This window comes from Mesocricetus auratus, unplaced genomic scaffold (assembly GCF_017639785.1).
Source record: "Mesocricetus auratus isolate SY011 unplaced genomic scaffold, BCM_Maur_2.0 Super-Scaffold_100043, whole genome shotgun sequence".
Classification (NCBI taxonomy): domain Eukaryota; kingdom Metazoa; phylum Chordata; class Mammalia; order Rodentia; family Cricetidae; genus Mesocricetus; species Mesocricetus auratus.
Genome location: NW_024429220.1, coordinates 1,238,855 through 1,253,671, shown reverse-complemented (window position 1 = coordinate 1,253,671; position 14,817 = coordinate 1,238,855). Strand labels below are relative to the sequence as shown.

Sequence of the window (14,817 nt, the reverse complement as noted above, 5' to 3'; positions counted from 1 at the left end):
TGTGATTCTCAGTGGGAAGATGAAAAGATCAGGAAGTTGTCTACTTTGGGTGATTGACACGCCTCTCCCACGTTTCCCATAAAATGACCATTTCTTAATACTAACTATGTTATACAGTGGTATTTGCTTACATTGAATAACAAAATGTAGGGATATTATTCATAACAGTAATATTTGGTAACTATCGCTCAGGTCGTGTTCATGTAAACTGCTATGTGATACTAAACAGGACACTTAAAAGTCATTAACACGTGTCCTTTCAATCAATCACTATGTTGCATAGAATTTATGTGAACATAGCAGGAATTTGGAAACAATGCAAAAATTTAATAATAGGGATTTAACGTAGTTGAGTAAGCATATTGCCTTCATTAAAATGATATTACATATTTCATTTCATCAATATATATTTAAAAATCATTATGAAATGAGGACAAGGCACTGTGTTGTATATGTGAACTTTTTTTAGAGTTTTATTATTTTATTTTTATTATTTTTTCATATTTTTCATTTAACTTTTTACACATGTCACTCTCAGTTCCCTCTCCCTCTTTAAAAACAGTATATTTACAATTTTAATGTCAAATTTAAACACTCAAAATAGAATCAATATTTAAAAGGCATGAAAATTCAGAGTTGTTTTTCAGTAAGTCCACACATATTGTTGATATTTTCTTGTATTTTGTAGGATTATGAATTATTTTAGTACTGTCAAACAAATACAACTCCTTTGGGGGAAAATAAGTCTAAAATATATGGGTTTACTTCGGCAGCATTCTTGCTTGGGGCCAGCTCCCATTGGTTTACTGCCAGAAGCATATTGTCTCTGACTCCATGTCAACTCTCGGTTAGGACTCTACCCCAATCAAAGTAAGAATCCTGCAGAAATCTCCACTAGCTAAAAGAGACTGCAAGCTGCAACTGAACATAAGACTTACAGTAATTCATTTGAGAAAAATGTCTGAAAATCATTTTAACACTATTCACCATCATTCCCTACCAAAACTCATCATTCATTTGTTATTAATCACATTTATATTTTGAAAATATCATAGCATTATATATAAGGAGACGACACCTATCCCAGTAAGCCGTTTACCCTCAAAATGTTAACAAATGATTTCATTGATCTCATCTTTAGGACAGTAAAAATTTCATACCATGGTCTTCTGCGTACATCATACAAATCAATCTTGTTTGGAGTTCTACTATTATCCACCCAGGGAGAAGCTGAAAGACAAAATGTATTAGAGAAACCAAGTCAAAGTACAAGTATGACCGGGTTGACAAGATGCCTTTTGTGGGTTTAGATGCTCATACCAAGACTGACAATTTGGATTCCATCTCTAGGACACACCTGGTAGAAATGGAGACGATTGAAAGCTGTTCTCTGATTTCCCTGCCCCCCCCCCACAAACACACACAATGGTAATTAAGTATAATCTACAAAATTAATAGGAAACTTAAAAATCACACAATACAAAATAAACCAAGCCGGGAGTTGGTGGCGCATGCCTTTAATCCCAGCACTCAGGAGGCAGAGTCAGGTGGATATCTGTGAGTTCGAGGCTAGCCTAGTCTACAGAGCGAATTCCAGGACAGCCTCCAAAATAATACAGAGAAACCCTGTCTCAAAAAAAAAAATAAACCAAATTCCACCTGTCTATATGAATGCTCAAATACACAATAACATCTTTATGTCATCAATATTTTCCTTTTTAAAACTGGAAAGAAAGACAAAAGTACAAAAGGAAACAAATGTTAGCCCCTCTTCATGTTGTCAATACAAGCTTCAGCCACAGGAGTATGTGTGGCGCTAACTTAGATGACTTCCTTTGACAGGGAAAGTGCAGCTAAGGAACGGGCTGCTTTCAATTAGTTGCTCCTCCTATTTTCATTCAATGCAAACTGTCACTGAGTACAAGACTGTTTTTCACCAGGCATGGCGGCACACGCCTCTGATTCCAGCAGGTAGAGGCTCCATGAGTTCAAAGTCAGCATGGTCTACAGGGACTTCCCAGTTAACCAGGGATAAAAAAGTGATATGTTCTCTCATAGAAATATTGTTTTTCTTGGATTGTTATCAAAAAGTAGCATTATCATAGCCTTCATAGACACATGTTTAATAAATGATGAGTACTATTGAAATGATTTATCAATTTCCATTTCTAACGAACTACTTTAAGTTTTACATTTGGTTTCAGGTTGAAATTATAAATAAGAGGTTAAGCTGCAGCAAAAGTTAACTATGATTATTTTTGTCAAACTGCTGTGTAAGTACAGATCCTTGGTGGCTTGGTGAAGTTCTCATCCCTCATCGGAGAAGCTCCTTTTATAGTGGACAGACATTAATATAGAGACACACAACTGGCTAGTATGGAGATTAGTGATGGTGAACTTCCAAGACCCCAATCCAGTATCTTTACCAAACCATCTCCCCCCAAGGCTCAAGGAGCATCACTGAAGAGGTGACACAAAGCTTGTAAGAGCTAGAGGGTGGGAGGACCACCGCCAAGCAGCATCTTCCACACATGGCAAGGCAGCTGCACTCAGGAACTCACTGCATGTCTAGTTGTGAGCCTTGCCCATGGCCAAGTCAGTAAGCAGTCTAGCATGGGATGAGAGAGGTTTGTGAGGCTCTAGGGGAGGGCAACATGGGAGGAAGAGTTGGTTTCCTTCAGAGTCATAGTAACTGGTTTGGTAGTTTGCACATGTTCAAGTGGATGCATCTACACCCACACACATATGGGCAATTCTAATTGGACTCCAAGTTTATACGAGAAAAGTCCAAAGTAAGTTGAAACAGGACAAGGTAAGTTGGAAGAGAGCACAGATGGGGGGCGAGGCCCTGAAGGAGTTAGATGGACCAAGATGATGGAGGTGTGATGGAAATACCACACTTCTCCTTGTGGTAGTCTTAGAATTAACTAACAAGTGTGTGGGTAGATATACCAGATTCCCTTTCAACTATTATACATGTAATAAACAGAAATACTGTTTACAAGAAAACAAACATTTTTTTTGTTTTTGTAAATTTATTTGAATGATGTGAATTTACTCAAACAGAAAGTCAATGTTCTATTAGTTTCAAAACTTTTATCGTATTTCTGAAACTAGAAACTAAAACTAAAAACTGATTGGCTTATTATATTGATTTTGAGATGTAATTGATTCACACTTATTCCAATGAAGTAGACACTTGCTCTGATCAAAGCTCATTAAAACTATTCCATTTCACCCACAGGCTGGGCCTAAAGAAGGTAAGTAAGCTTAGCTCATGAACTACCGGTACAGCAGCTTGATCCTGTATATTGACACTGTCTAGACATGTGACTCAAGAAAACTCCTAACTCAGATGACATATGCACTGTTATACATTTCTTCATTTTCTTTACTGAGAAATCATGGAAATTATGGAGACAGTTGCGAAGAACCAGGCTTATTATCCAACAAGATAATTTAGCCAATTAGAGTATGTCAAAATACACACACAGCTGAAGAAGCCCTTCTTGACTGGGAAATTTCATATGCATAAGATATATTATGAAATGACTTATTCATTTCAAATGACTAATCACATTTACATAAACTGTAAGTTTAAATATAGCAGTCCCCAAAGAACCAATTGCTGACATCGTTAAAATAACATCCATTAAATTTATTTATCTAAAATTTGTTTAATTTTCACCCTTACACACTAAAGTATCAAGGATATAAATACCACACTTTTCCTTGTGGTAGTCTGAGAATTAAACAACAAGTATGAGGATAGATGATATCACTTCCCTTTTAACTATCACTGTAAAATATCAGTTAATATGTCAATAACAATAAAATAATTTAAAGAAAGTACACGAGTTTCAATGCCATGCCTCTGTTTATAAATTCATTAGCTTTTAACTGTAATGCATCACTTTGCTTGATTAAAATGATCTGAGCTTTTAAAATACTGTTCCTAATTAACACGTTCCCATGTATTATGTGCAGATGATACAGACATTGAATGAGAAGGGGTATTTCCTGCACTATGCGGCTTGTTAGCTCATGGGTTCTCAGCATGAGCAAGCTGTCTGGTGTTGGTCTACTGCAGCGTATATGTGTTTCCCAGACTCAAACTCCCATTGCTATACACTTTCCCTATTTCTCCATGTTCTTCCAGTTTCGGAAGATCCACTAAGTTCCCAATGGCCAGCAATTGTCCACTGACACTGCGTTAGTTACAATCTCCAGGACCACCCCCCCACCCCAAGAGTTTCTTGTTAACATTAGTACTCCCTGAGGTTCATTTTCTAACAAATTCCACCAATATGGCCTCGTATTGCCTATCTCCCTTTCAGAGACATACATGTGCCTCTAGAGGAAGATTAGAATCTCAGGTCAGGGTATTGGGCCATGAAGACCGTATTTCAGATTTAGAGATTGTTATAGATTGCACTATCTTATAACATATCTGGCATTCATAAATTCTGTATAGAACTCCCTAAGTCTAACAAACCTTCACACTCCAGTCTCACTGCAGTTAAGAATTCTTTCCGATTTGGTTATGTGTGTATGTCTGTAACTGATGTGGCAGATGGATACTCAAATGTGCGTGTAGGTACTCATATCCATGAACAGGATCCTGCAGGCCAGAGGCAGACATTGGATCCACTATTGGACCACCTTCTACTGGCAATCAGAAAGCCTCTCTGCAAGCCCCTTGACTTACCCCTCCCACAATTCTGGGGTAGTTGTCTCACAAACAAGCCTAGGTTTTTATGTTAGGGATTTGAACCCAGGTCCGGTGTTTGTGCAGCCAGTATTCTTAGTTGCTGAACCATCTCCCAAGTTACAATGAATAATTCTTTATTGTCAACAAAATTTCTTGGGTCTAAATTCTGCAACTTTTCTTCTCCTGCGCTAAGTGGTAAGGGCTGGCGGCAATGCACAGAGCTGATGAGACCATGGGGCCATGATTACTTCCCATAGCCAATGTCCAAGCAGGAGCCACGTACTGAAAGATTGCAACAATGATTTGATAATTGATCTCATCAGATTGGAAATTTAAAGTTACTATAAAAGTGTATTTCTTCTTTTTTCTCCATTGTTGATTGTTTTTTTCATTTGTATTTGTGCACACATTTGGTACATGCAGAAGCCCTAGGTTGGTTTTTGGATTCACACATGGCTCCCACACATGATTAAATCACAATCAAACCCATAGTTCAGTAATATGGGTTGCTACTCTTGCTCTCCAGCTGGTTCTGGGGACTCCAGTCTCCACCTTGGAACTACAAGAGGGCCACCACGTGATTTCTGGAGATCTGCACTCTCGTCAGTCCTCATGTTTGTACATGTTCTAACCCCAAGCCATGTCCTCAGCCTCAGGTTTATTAGTTCTTCATAGAGATTTTCGCTTTCACTAAGATTGCTAAATGAAATCTACTGATAGGAATTATTATGTTTATAAAACTTATACACTTCTTTAAAGACACAAGAAAATTAAAAGGCTATAACTAAGGGCATGAACATTAAATTTTAATAAGCTTGATAATCTTAGATGGTATATATTTAAAAATACTCATAATCTCATAAATTTTCTTGTATATTTACTTTAAGGAAGACACACTTATGCTAAATTAGAGTATTTATATTATGGCAAAATTAAAGGATATAAATTCTTCTGTGATATCACTAATTAGCATGTAAAATCCCATCATGGTATTTAAGTGGTATGTTATTTATCCAAGATCAAAATTATGGAGGATCAAATAGCAAAGAGAAACAGAATATGTTCTCTTGCTCCCTCAAATTACGTTTCATAATCATTCATATTAGAACTACATATCTGGAAAGGAAAGAAGAGCTTCTCAGGTAGACCACTGTTTTAGACAAGGGTGAAGTTTCACAGAATGTTGCTACCAAGACAAGTTAATTAGCAAAACTTGCTTTATTCAAATTAGGAGGTATTTGGATCTCTCCCTGAAGGGATTAATAACAAGTGTGGATCAGTGGTTGTCCTGCATTTCCCATTCTGCTTTTCCTCATTAGAGTCTGACTACAGTTGTTTATAGAGGCAGTCACTGTGTCTTACACTGGATTCAAATGATTAAGGCAGAGGACACAACTGGATTTCTGCTACATGGTAAATGTCGCATTCCGAGAGAGAGAGAGAGAGAGAGAGAGAGAGAGAGAGAGAGAGAGAGAGAGAGAGAGAGAGAGAGAGAGAGAGAGAGAGTTGCATGCAATCCACACATCCCTGATTATCAGCTTCATGTACATACTTATTGGGATGTTGCATGATTTTCAGTATGGAAAGAAAGCCACAAAAAGATGCTTGACATACTAAAGATACTACAACCTTTCTGAAATTCTACTATGAATTTTCTTTTAATTCTTGGTACTAAAATGATTAATTTTAACCTAATACCCAGTACTCTGCATGACATGAAAGAAACTGTGTTGGGACCTATGGAGCATAGAAACATATCATGATTACATATATTGCAGTGTTTAGACTGTATTCCAAGTAACTAAAAGAATATAAAATGGATAGATGTTTCAATACAGATGAATTGAAATTCTCCAAGGGGATGAAAGAAGAAAGACTGATCTAGGAAAATATTGCATATGGAAGGTGTTATGTGCCTTTCATTTTCAGTGGTAGACTAGAGGCATGTGACCAGGTGGGCTCTTCACTTTTTATTTTTTAAATTTCATTTTACATTCCAAGCACGGTTCTCCCTCCCACATCTCCTCCTTTCCTCCTGCCTCCTCCCACTACCACCACACTCCTTTTTAAACAATCACACAGAGTTATGAACAGGAAGGGGAGACTGACTACAAGATACAGGCTACATTAAACAGGGAAAAGGCTACCTACAGTTACACAACATAGGCTGAGCTGCCGTGAGGGTGAAGACTGGGGATGTAGGCTGTGGTCCTCTTCGGATGGTCTGCAGGACACAGGAAGGCAAATGCCAATGGTGAACAATGTCAGTCTTTCACAGGGACTTCAGCACCTGCTTTTCTCAAATCGCTTTGTAGTCATTTTGTTATACCTCTGTCTCTTTCGTCTTTCAAATGCTTGTAAGTATTCCTTCTCTTCTAATTGTGGGCTATCTGAGTGATGACTTACTTTTAGTGTTCTTCCTCCAAATATAGGGCTTTTATATTATCTGTTTTAATTCCTTTGCTTAACCTTTGTAATAATTATTAAAAATTCAATTTATAGTAATTGTTATAATTATTGTCATTATTACAAACAATATGCAAAAATATTTGTAATATTCTGTAACACAACATAATAACTTTATTATAACAATTATATATTAATTAATAGTAAATATTTATTACTATAGAGATTTTTTATTATTATTATCAGTGTGTGCGCATGTGTGGGCACAGACTCCACAATCCTCATGTGGAGGGCAGGGTAAACTTTGTGGAAGAGGCTCTTTACCTCCACTTTTACATATGTCCTGGCTTTCAAACTGACATGGCCAATATGCAAAGCAAACCACTTTACTGGCCGAGCCATATCCAATGTTTTTAAATTTAAGTTTTGTTTCTGAACAAGGAGACTTGATGTTCAGACCATGACACTGGATTATCAGGAGAAGGTCTTTGTTGTCTCCAATGTATTTCCTCTTTTTACTTACTTACTGTAAACCGGTTAATATCAACTCAAATACAGGCATATAGAGCCCTGTGGATAAAGATAGATCACCACAATTTTAAAAAGTCCTATTATATATTGCACCCACATGAAACATCTTCTTATAGAATATAGAAACTTTGCTGTCTGCAGAAGTGGTGGTTAAGTGGTAAGATGTATGGTTTTGTTTTGTTTGTTTGTTTGTTTGTTTTTTTGAGACAGGGTTTCTCTGTATTGTTTTGCAGGCTATCCTGGAACGTACTCCGTAGACCAGGCTTGGTCTCGAACTCACAGAGATCCACCTGCCTCTGCCTCCCAGTGCTGGGATTAAAGGCGTGCGCCACCACCGCTCGGCCAGTAAGTTGTATGTTTAAGCAGAATATTCAACAAAAAGAATGCTTACACATATTTAATCATTTAAGTAGCTCAGGAATGGCAAGAGCACAAAGAGTTTATGAAGTACGGGAGGAAGAGAGTTATTGGAAAATAATGTTAGCCATGTTCCACCTAGGGGAAAATTCTAACCCTGACAATGAAATGCCTCCATTTTAGTAAGATATGGTAAAGCTTTAAGTGTAAGCAAATCACAGTTCTACAAGGCAAAGTTTCATGTTTCATGAGTCAATAAAACTCCTTGGAAGGGGTGATGATGGTGAGACAGTTCTTTGAGAGTTTTCACTCGTGACATCTGAAGGGCACAGGATCTCCATGTCTTAGACAAAATGTTTTTGAACTCTTTAATCAGCTGCACCAAACATAAAATGAACAGCACATTGAAGATGGCTGTGTGCATCTACAAACAAATGGCGTAAGGTGTGAAGATTTAACAGTACAGAAAGGAAAAAGAGAACAGGATGAGAGATATTTTAGAAGTTAAAACAGATGAAGGGTTTAGCAAAGCTCATTGACATACTTTAAAGAGAGGGTCCTTTCTGCCAGCTGAATTACAAACAACTCCCACTTTTTAAATTAGCATCTACTTAGCTGCTCTACCCCATGAAGAATGAGAGAAACACTTTAGTCAGTTCAACTGTGACCCGAACCTTAGCTCAACGGCTATCCTGAACAGTGAGCCACGGGGAGTAAATGTGACCACGATTAGAGAAGGGACGGGGCATTCAAGGCTATGAATACGATGCTGGGGAAGCCCAGGGCTGGTTTAAGTCTCCCAGGCAGTACTGCCTTATTCACACATGTACATGACCCATATTCCACACCAAGCAGCCCATGATAGCAGCACAAGGCGATCAATGCAGAGGATTAAAAGTGAAACCCTGTGCTCGGGTGTGTGTCGAGCTATTTCCATCAAACTTTGCTGTTCACAACTGAACTCATCATTTTGCTCCCAGATGACTACACCACTGGCCCCATTTTCACTAAACAACCACAGCATTCCAAGCTCCACTCAAACTATAATACATGGCCATCGCTGATGCCCATTGTTCATATTAGTTTTCAGATGCCCACATCTTTTGCATTCAAGAAGTCTCCTTTTTAATTGCTATTTAGTCCTATTTAATTGCTATCTCCACATTTGCCATTTCCTGGCAGTGCCTTCTGAGTACGGTCCCTTAAGACATCCTTCCTTCTAGAAAGATACACACAGCAATCAAACACCCAGAATAGCTGTGCTGTTCTATCTACACACAACCAAGGTCTCATTTTCGGCCACTAGCAGCCATTGACTTACACAATCAGACTGCTGCCTCACCAAAACACATTAGCACTGTTCTTCTCCTCACTTCCTTCTGTGAAACCTTTTTCTGCTCTTCAGCAAGCCTTTGCCCATTTTGATTTTTTGCATTTACTTGAGTTTTAATCTGTAGTTCATAAGCCTCTCTGATGATGTTAGTCCTGATTACTTCTTTTCTCGGGTTTCATAGGAAATCTATTACTGCCGCCGGCTTAATTTATTTTCCAATAAATCACTAAATGATCTGCACTGTGATCTACATGTGGAGATGTGTGGCTTCTGACGGTTTAATTAGATGAGTCCTCGGAAAGGAAGAAACAAGTTACTGCAAGTTCTGACGCACACAGTGGGCAGGCAGGACAGGATTGTACCTGGTGTTTCTGTGTCCTCCTTGGGATAGCTGGGGCTTTTTACCTAAGAACATGTCCATGGAAAAGGGGACTGTGACCGCGAGGACACTAAATTATGTTCCGACTTATACAAGACAAATGCTTTGTGGTATTTCTGAGAAGTTACCTGAGACAGGAAGTGACAGTCCTTTGACTATGCAAATGAGCCCAGGTTAGCAATAGCTGCCACAAAGGAGATGCCACACTCATGACACAGAAGGGAGGGGCTACATCGCTCTCTGTGCTCACCACTGACTAGTTCTCACCATGTGTTACTTTCTGACTGGAGGCAGGAACAAGCTTCCATAACGTCAAAATAAACATTGTAAATGCTTTTTGTAATCAGCAGCCCAAATAGTCCCAATGGATACATACTGGATTTAGTAATTACTGTGAAAAAGTAGATCTTACTTAAAATTAGTTATACAGTGATGACTAGATGTTAAATATACTTATATCTAAACCACAAAAAGAAAGAAAATCAGGCATCATTAAAGATAACAGACCATCGATAGTACCACTTTTAGAAGCTCCACTTTTAGAAGTTGAGGCTCCAATATCACCCAGTTTCTACAATACCATCAAATGGTCCTTCAGCAATTAAACTAAAGAAAAGGTTCTTCAAATTTAGTCATATACTATTTGAGGTTAAAAATAGTCTCATGTTATTTTACAAAATGTTATACATATGAAAAATTGACTATTCATATGGGAGAAAAAGAGTCTCAGGCCACATAAACACAGCATCTACTACAGGTTATTGCAGCAAAATATCAGCACTCACAACAAGGAGTTTAACACTTATGCAGCATTCATGGGGTCTCTCTCTCTCTCTCTCTTTTTGCAATTTTGAAATGAACAATCAGGAAGGGCAGCTAAAGTGTCTAGTAAGATAGGTGGTAAATAAATGTCATATGAAATAGAGTTTTACTTTTCTGTCTTTTTTCCTTTGTAACAGAAAGTAATTATCTTAAAAGGATGAGTGCTTTCTACTTTAGCATTTCAATGAGACACTGATTCCTAATTATAATCTCAATTTAATGCTGCAATTGTTACAATGTCAGTAGACATTAACAGGTGAAACACATAGTTGTACCAACAACTATTTTCAGATGCTTAATAATTCACAATTTTAGTTATGAGACCAGTTTCAACGTCTTAAACTTAATTTATATAGGTCAAGAAGTACAAAGGAAAGGATTTATTAATGAAGCATTTTCTTATAAGCACAAATTCAACAAGGATGTCACTGGCATGAGCTCCAATAGTTTTTTTTTTTAGAATTTTTATTTTACTTTACAATGAGCACCATAATTGTATCTGTTTATGGGTATTAAAATAATATTTTGGTATATGTACATGTTATATAAAGGTTATACAATAATATTACCATATCCAACACTGAAAGCTTAATAATTTCTTTTTGGTAAGTTAAGATTCGCTCTACTGTTTATTAAAATTCACACTGCAGTTGTGTCCTATATGGTAGACTTTATTTGCTACTGAGATTTCTGAATAATAGCTGTAGTTTTGAATCTGTTGACCAATTTCTCCATCATTCTCCCAAGACTGGTAACCGATACAGTATCTTTTTTCTACTCTGAGATCACCTTGAGCACCACCTTTTTCTATGCCATGGATTGGTGCTTAGCCAGGGAATTGGCTCTAAGTGTCTCACGAAACAAGGCTGTGGACAAAACAAAAGCTATCAGGTATACACAAAATTAGAGCATTGGGGAGGACTTTGGAGATCATCTCGTTCAAAAATTTCCAGTTGGTAAGGAGCAAATGGGCAAAATTAGAGTATGACACAGTCGAAGGGTAAGATGATTATCATAGCAGCTAAACACCCCTCCCAGGATAATTTTCCTTCTATAATAGCATAAAAATCTACCTAACTTCAAAATAAAAGAAGAGGGAAGGGGTTGAGGGAAAGGATGACAAAGAAAGGACCCAGAGAAAGGACAGAGAGCATTGGCTTTCACAGTTTCCTTTTATATGTATCTGGCAGAAGAGAAAGCCTGCTGACATTTAAATTCAAGGTAGATATGGAAGTTCAGAAAACAAATTACCAAAAAAACCTACTTTATCAGAGCCCTCTCCTCACAGGGTGAAGTAAGAATCATGCGGATGGCTAACCATCCTATTTCTCTAATATCTGGGCAAGATGCTAAGAATATTAGCGAATCTCTTCTCTGGATTTAACCACCATCTTGGTTTGACTGTTAGGGTCATCAATGGTTCCTGAAAGCCACTGTTTCATCCAGTGTCTGAGGTGAGGGACTACCTGGCTCTAGAACACAGTTGTTGGCTGTATACCACTTTGGGTGGGCCTGGTTAAATAGCATTTGAACAATAAAAGAAAGCATTTTAACAATTTTTGTGATTCAGGAAATAAAATTTCTGAAAGAACAATTTACTTTTTAACTCCATGACAAGAATTCATATGAGAAAACAAAATATAGGTAGCTTTGCTTACTAAGTTACAGAAAATGTCTACATTTGGAAAATTTCAAAAAATAGATTTTGTCTGCTACTCAATGATCCTGTAAAATAGTGGGTTCATGGGCTCTGTATGGAGACACTGGGAGCTTAACTAGAAGTTATTTTTTCCTGGAAACCCTACAGAGAAACGAAGAAGTAGTTATAGGCCGATCCAATGTGGTCTGGCTGGTATTAAGACACAGCCATGTTTAGATTTTCTACCCCATTTTTATTTTCCTTCTTTATCAACCAACGGAGAGCTCAATTATTCTCTTTAACATCTTAGATCAAGCGAGTGCTGACTGTACATAGTGGAAGCACACTACTGTAGAAATGCCTGTTCTTTTGCATTTACAGTTTGCTTCCTAATATATATGGGTACTTTACTTGCTTAGCTTGTACCCATGGAGGTTGGGAGAGGTATTGGATGTGGGTGTTGGGAATCAAAATCGGTCCTTTGTTAAGATCAGCCAGTGCTCTCGACCAATGATCCATTACTGTGGTCAATGATTTTTTGTACTTTGAAGTATTTTTAATTGTGGTTTTATCTCAGTGACCCACTATAACCTCTAGGGGTTAAACTTAGCAATGATTAGCATGCCTTTATTTTGGTTGTGTCGATCAGGACCCATAAAGTTCAGATGACTTACCTGAGGCCCTGGCACTTCTGCAGGAGGATTAACTTCCACCTAGGAGAACTTACCTAAGATATTTTAAGGTGGGAAGATGGCTCATTGGATAAAAGCTTGCTGCACAAGCATGAGGGCTTGGTTTTGGATCCACAGGACCTATGTCCAAGCCAGACTCATGTTTCTAGGCATCAGAACGGGGAGGTGGCAGAAGACAGGACAAGCTTACTGGCTAGCCAATCTTGTCTAAAGGGTAAGCTGCAAATTCAGTGACAGGCTGTGTCTAAGAAACAAGGTGGAAAGTGACTGAGGTAGACATCAACGCTGACTTCTTGTCTCTAAACAAGCAAGCATAGGAGATTGTATCTGTACACATGTGCATATATTACACATCCACATGGCACAAAGAAGTAGCATGTATGACAATCTGTTTCTACTCATTAGCAAATTGAATTTAAAGGCAGAGATGAGCCTGTCTGTACTAGGTAAAGAGAATTATTACAGAAAAAAATAGTAGGTTGGGGCATATATAACAAGTTAATTCCTATTGATGACGCTATGTTACTCTTAGGTTAAGAAAGCTGCTGTTATTACATCATTACACTTACAAAGACCAACTCAGCACTGAAATCACTAGAAAAGAAATTGCATGAAGGGAACTCTTTATGGACCATTAACAGTTCTAACAGGTAACAGAGTTCAGCATGGCAGTCTTCTGCTGAGTCAGTATGCCTGCCAAACCCAATTTACAAAACGAGGTTTTGTGGTTGGACTCTGGCTGGCTTCCACAGCTAGTGTTTTGAAAGGATCGCCAGAATTTGGATAAATTAAAGATGCAAAGACCTTTTCCAAGGTACTCTGAACAAATGTCAAGACACTTGAAAATGTCTGATTACTATTAAAAGTGAAAAGTAATCAACTCTTTAGTTAGCATTCAGAAGAAAAGAATCATAGAATGCAAGTAATACATGTAAGAATTCAATGCTACATTTAATAAGAAGTACCTATGAAAACCCTTCATTTGTACCATAGTCCCTTTCACCGTGGTTTTTTCCTATCTTCTCTCTTCCATGTACATAATTTCTCTTCTAATACTACTTCCCCCTCACCCCTCTTTGTCTTTCTCTCTGGGCTTAGTCCTTTGCTTTCACAGTAATATATTAATTCTCTATCACCCAATGCCTTCTTCCTTTCCCCCAAACACTTACTTATGAAAATTTAAATGAGGTAAATATTTTTGCCAGACTCAAAAATCTATATAATGTTATTAGTTAATGATAAATGTATTTGTAGATTATGGGAGGTGGTGTTAGGTATTTTGTTTCCAGATTTTTTTCAATTTTACCAGACAAAATTTTCTAAGAACTGATATAAAGCTTACCATACCAGGTTTATTATGTATATTAGTTCTATTATTTTTCCTTTCTACTTTGATCTCCTTATGAATATTATTTAATAGTTAACATAACAAGAGTTTTACAAGTATTGTGCTACCTCCTCCATTGCTGATGGGAGTGCCAACTTGTTCAGCCACTTTGGAAATCAGTATGGAGATTCCTCAGAAAAATGTTAACAAACATACCACAAGACCCATCAATTACACTCTTGGGCATATATCCAGAAGATACACATTCATACAATAAGGATATCTGTTCCACTATGTTCATAGCAGCATTATTTGTAGTAACCAGAGCTTGGAAGCAACCTAGATGTCCCTCAACCGATGAGTGGATAGAGAAAAATGTGGTACTTTTACACAATGGAGTATTGCTCAGCAGAAAAAAACAATGGAATCCTGAAATTTGCAGGCAAATGGATAGCACCAGAAGAAACCATCCTGAGTGAGGTAACTCAGTCACAAAAAGAGAAACATGGCATGTACTCTCTCATATATGGATTTTAGACATAGATCTGGGGAGTGCCAGCCTACAATCCTACTGCCAGCGAGTCTGGGTAACAAAACCTTCATTCAATGGCTGATGGAAA

The 14,817-nt window shown here is 37.7% G+C and overlaps 1 protein-coding gene across 6 annotated transcripts in view; it reads right to left on the bottom strand.

Annotated features, from left to right (window-relative positions):
- Positions 1–14,817, bottom strand: part of Cacna2d1 (calcium voltage-gated channel auxiliary subunit alpha2delta 1) — a 410,041-nt gene that overhangs the window by 100,484 nt on the left and 294,740 nt on the right. For all 6 annotated transcript variants that reach the window (XM_040735177.1, XM_040735179.1, XM_040735180.1 and 3 more), the window contains exon 8: positions 1,161–1,230. In XM_040735177.1, the coding sequence (XP_040591111.1) occupies positions 1,161–1,230 (70 nt within the window). The remainder of the gene's footprint in view (positions 1–1,160; positions 1,231–14,817) is intronic.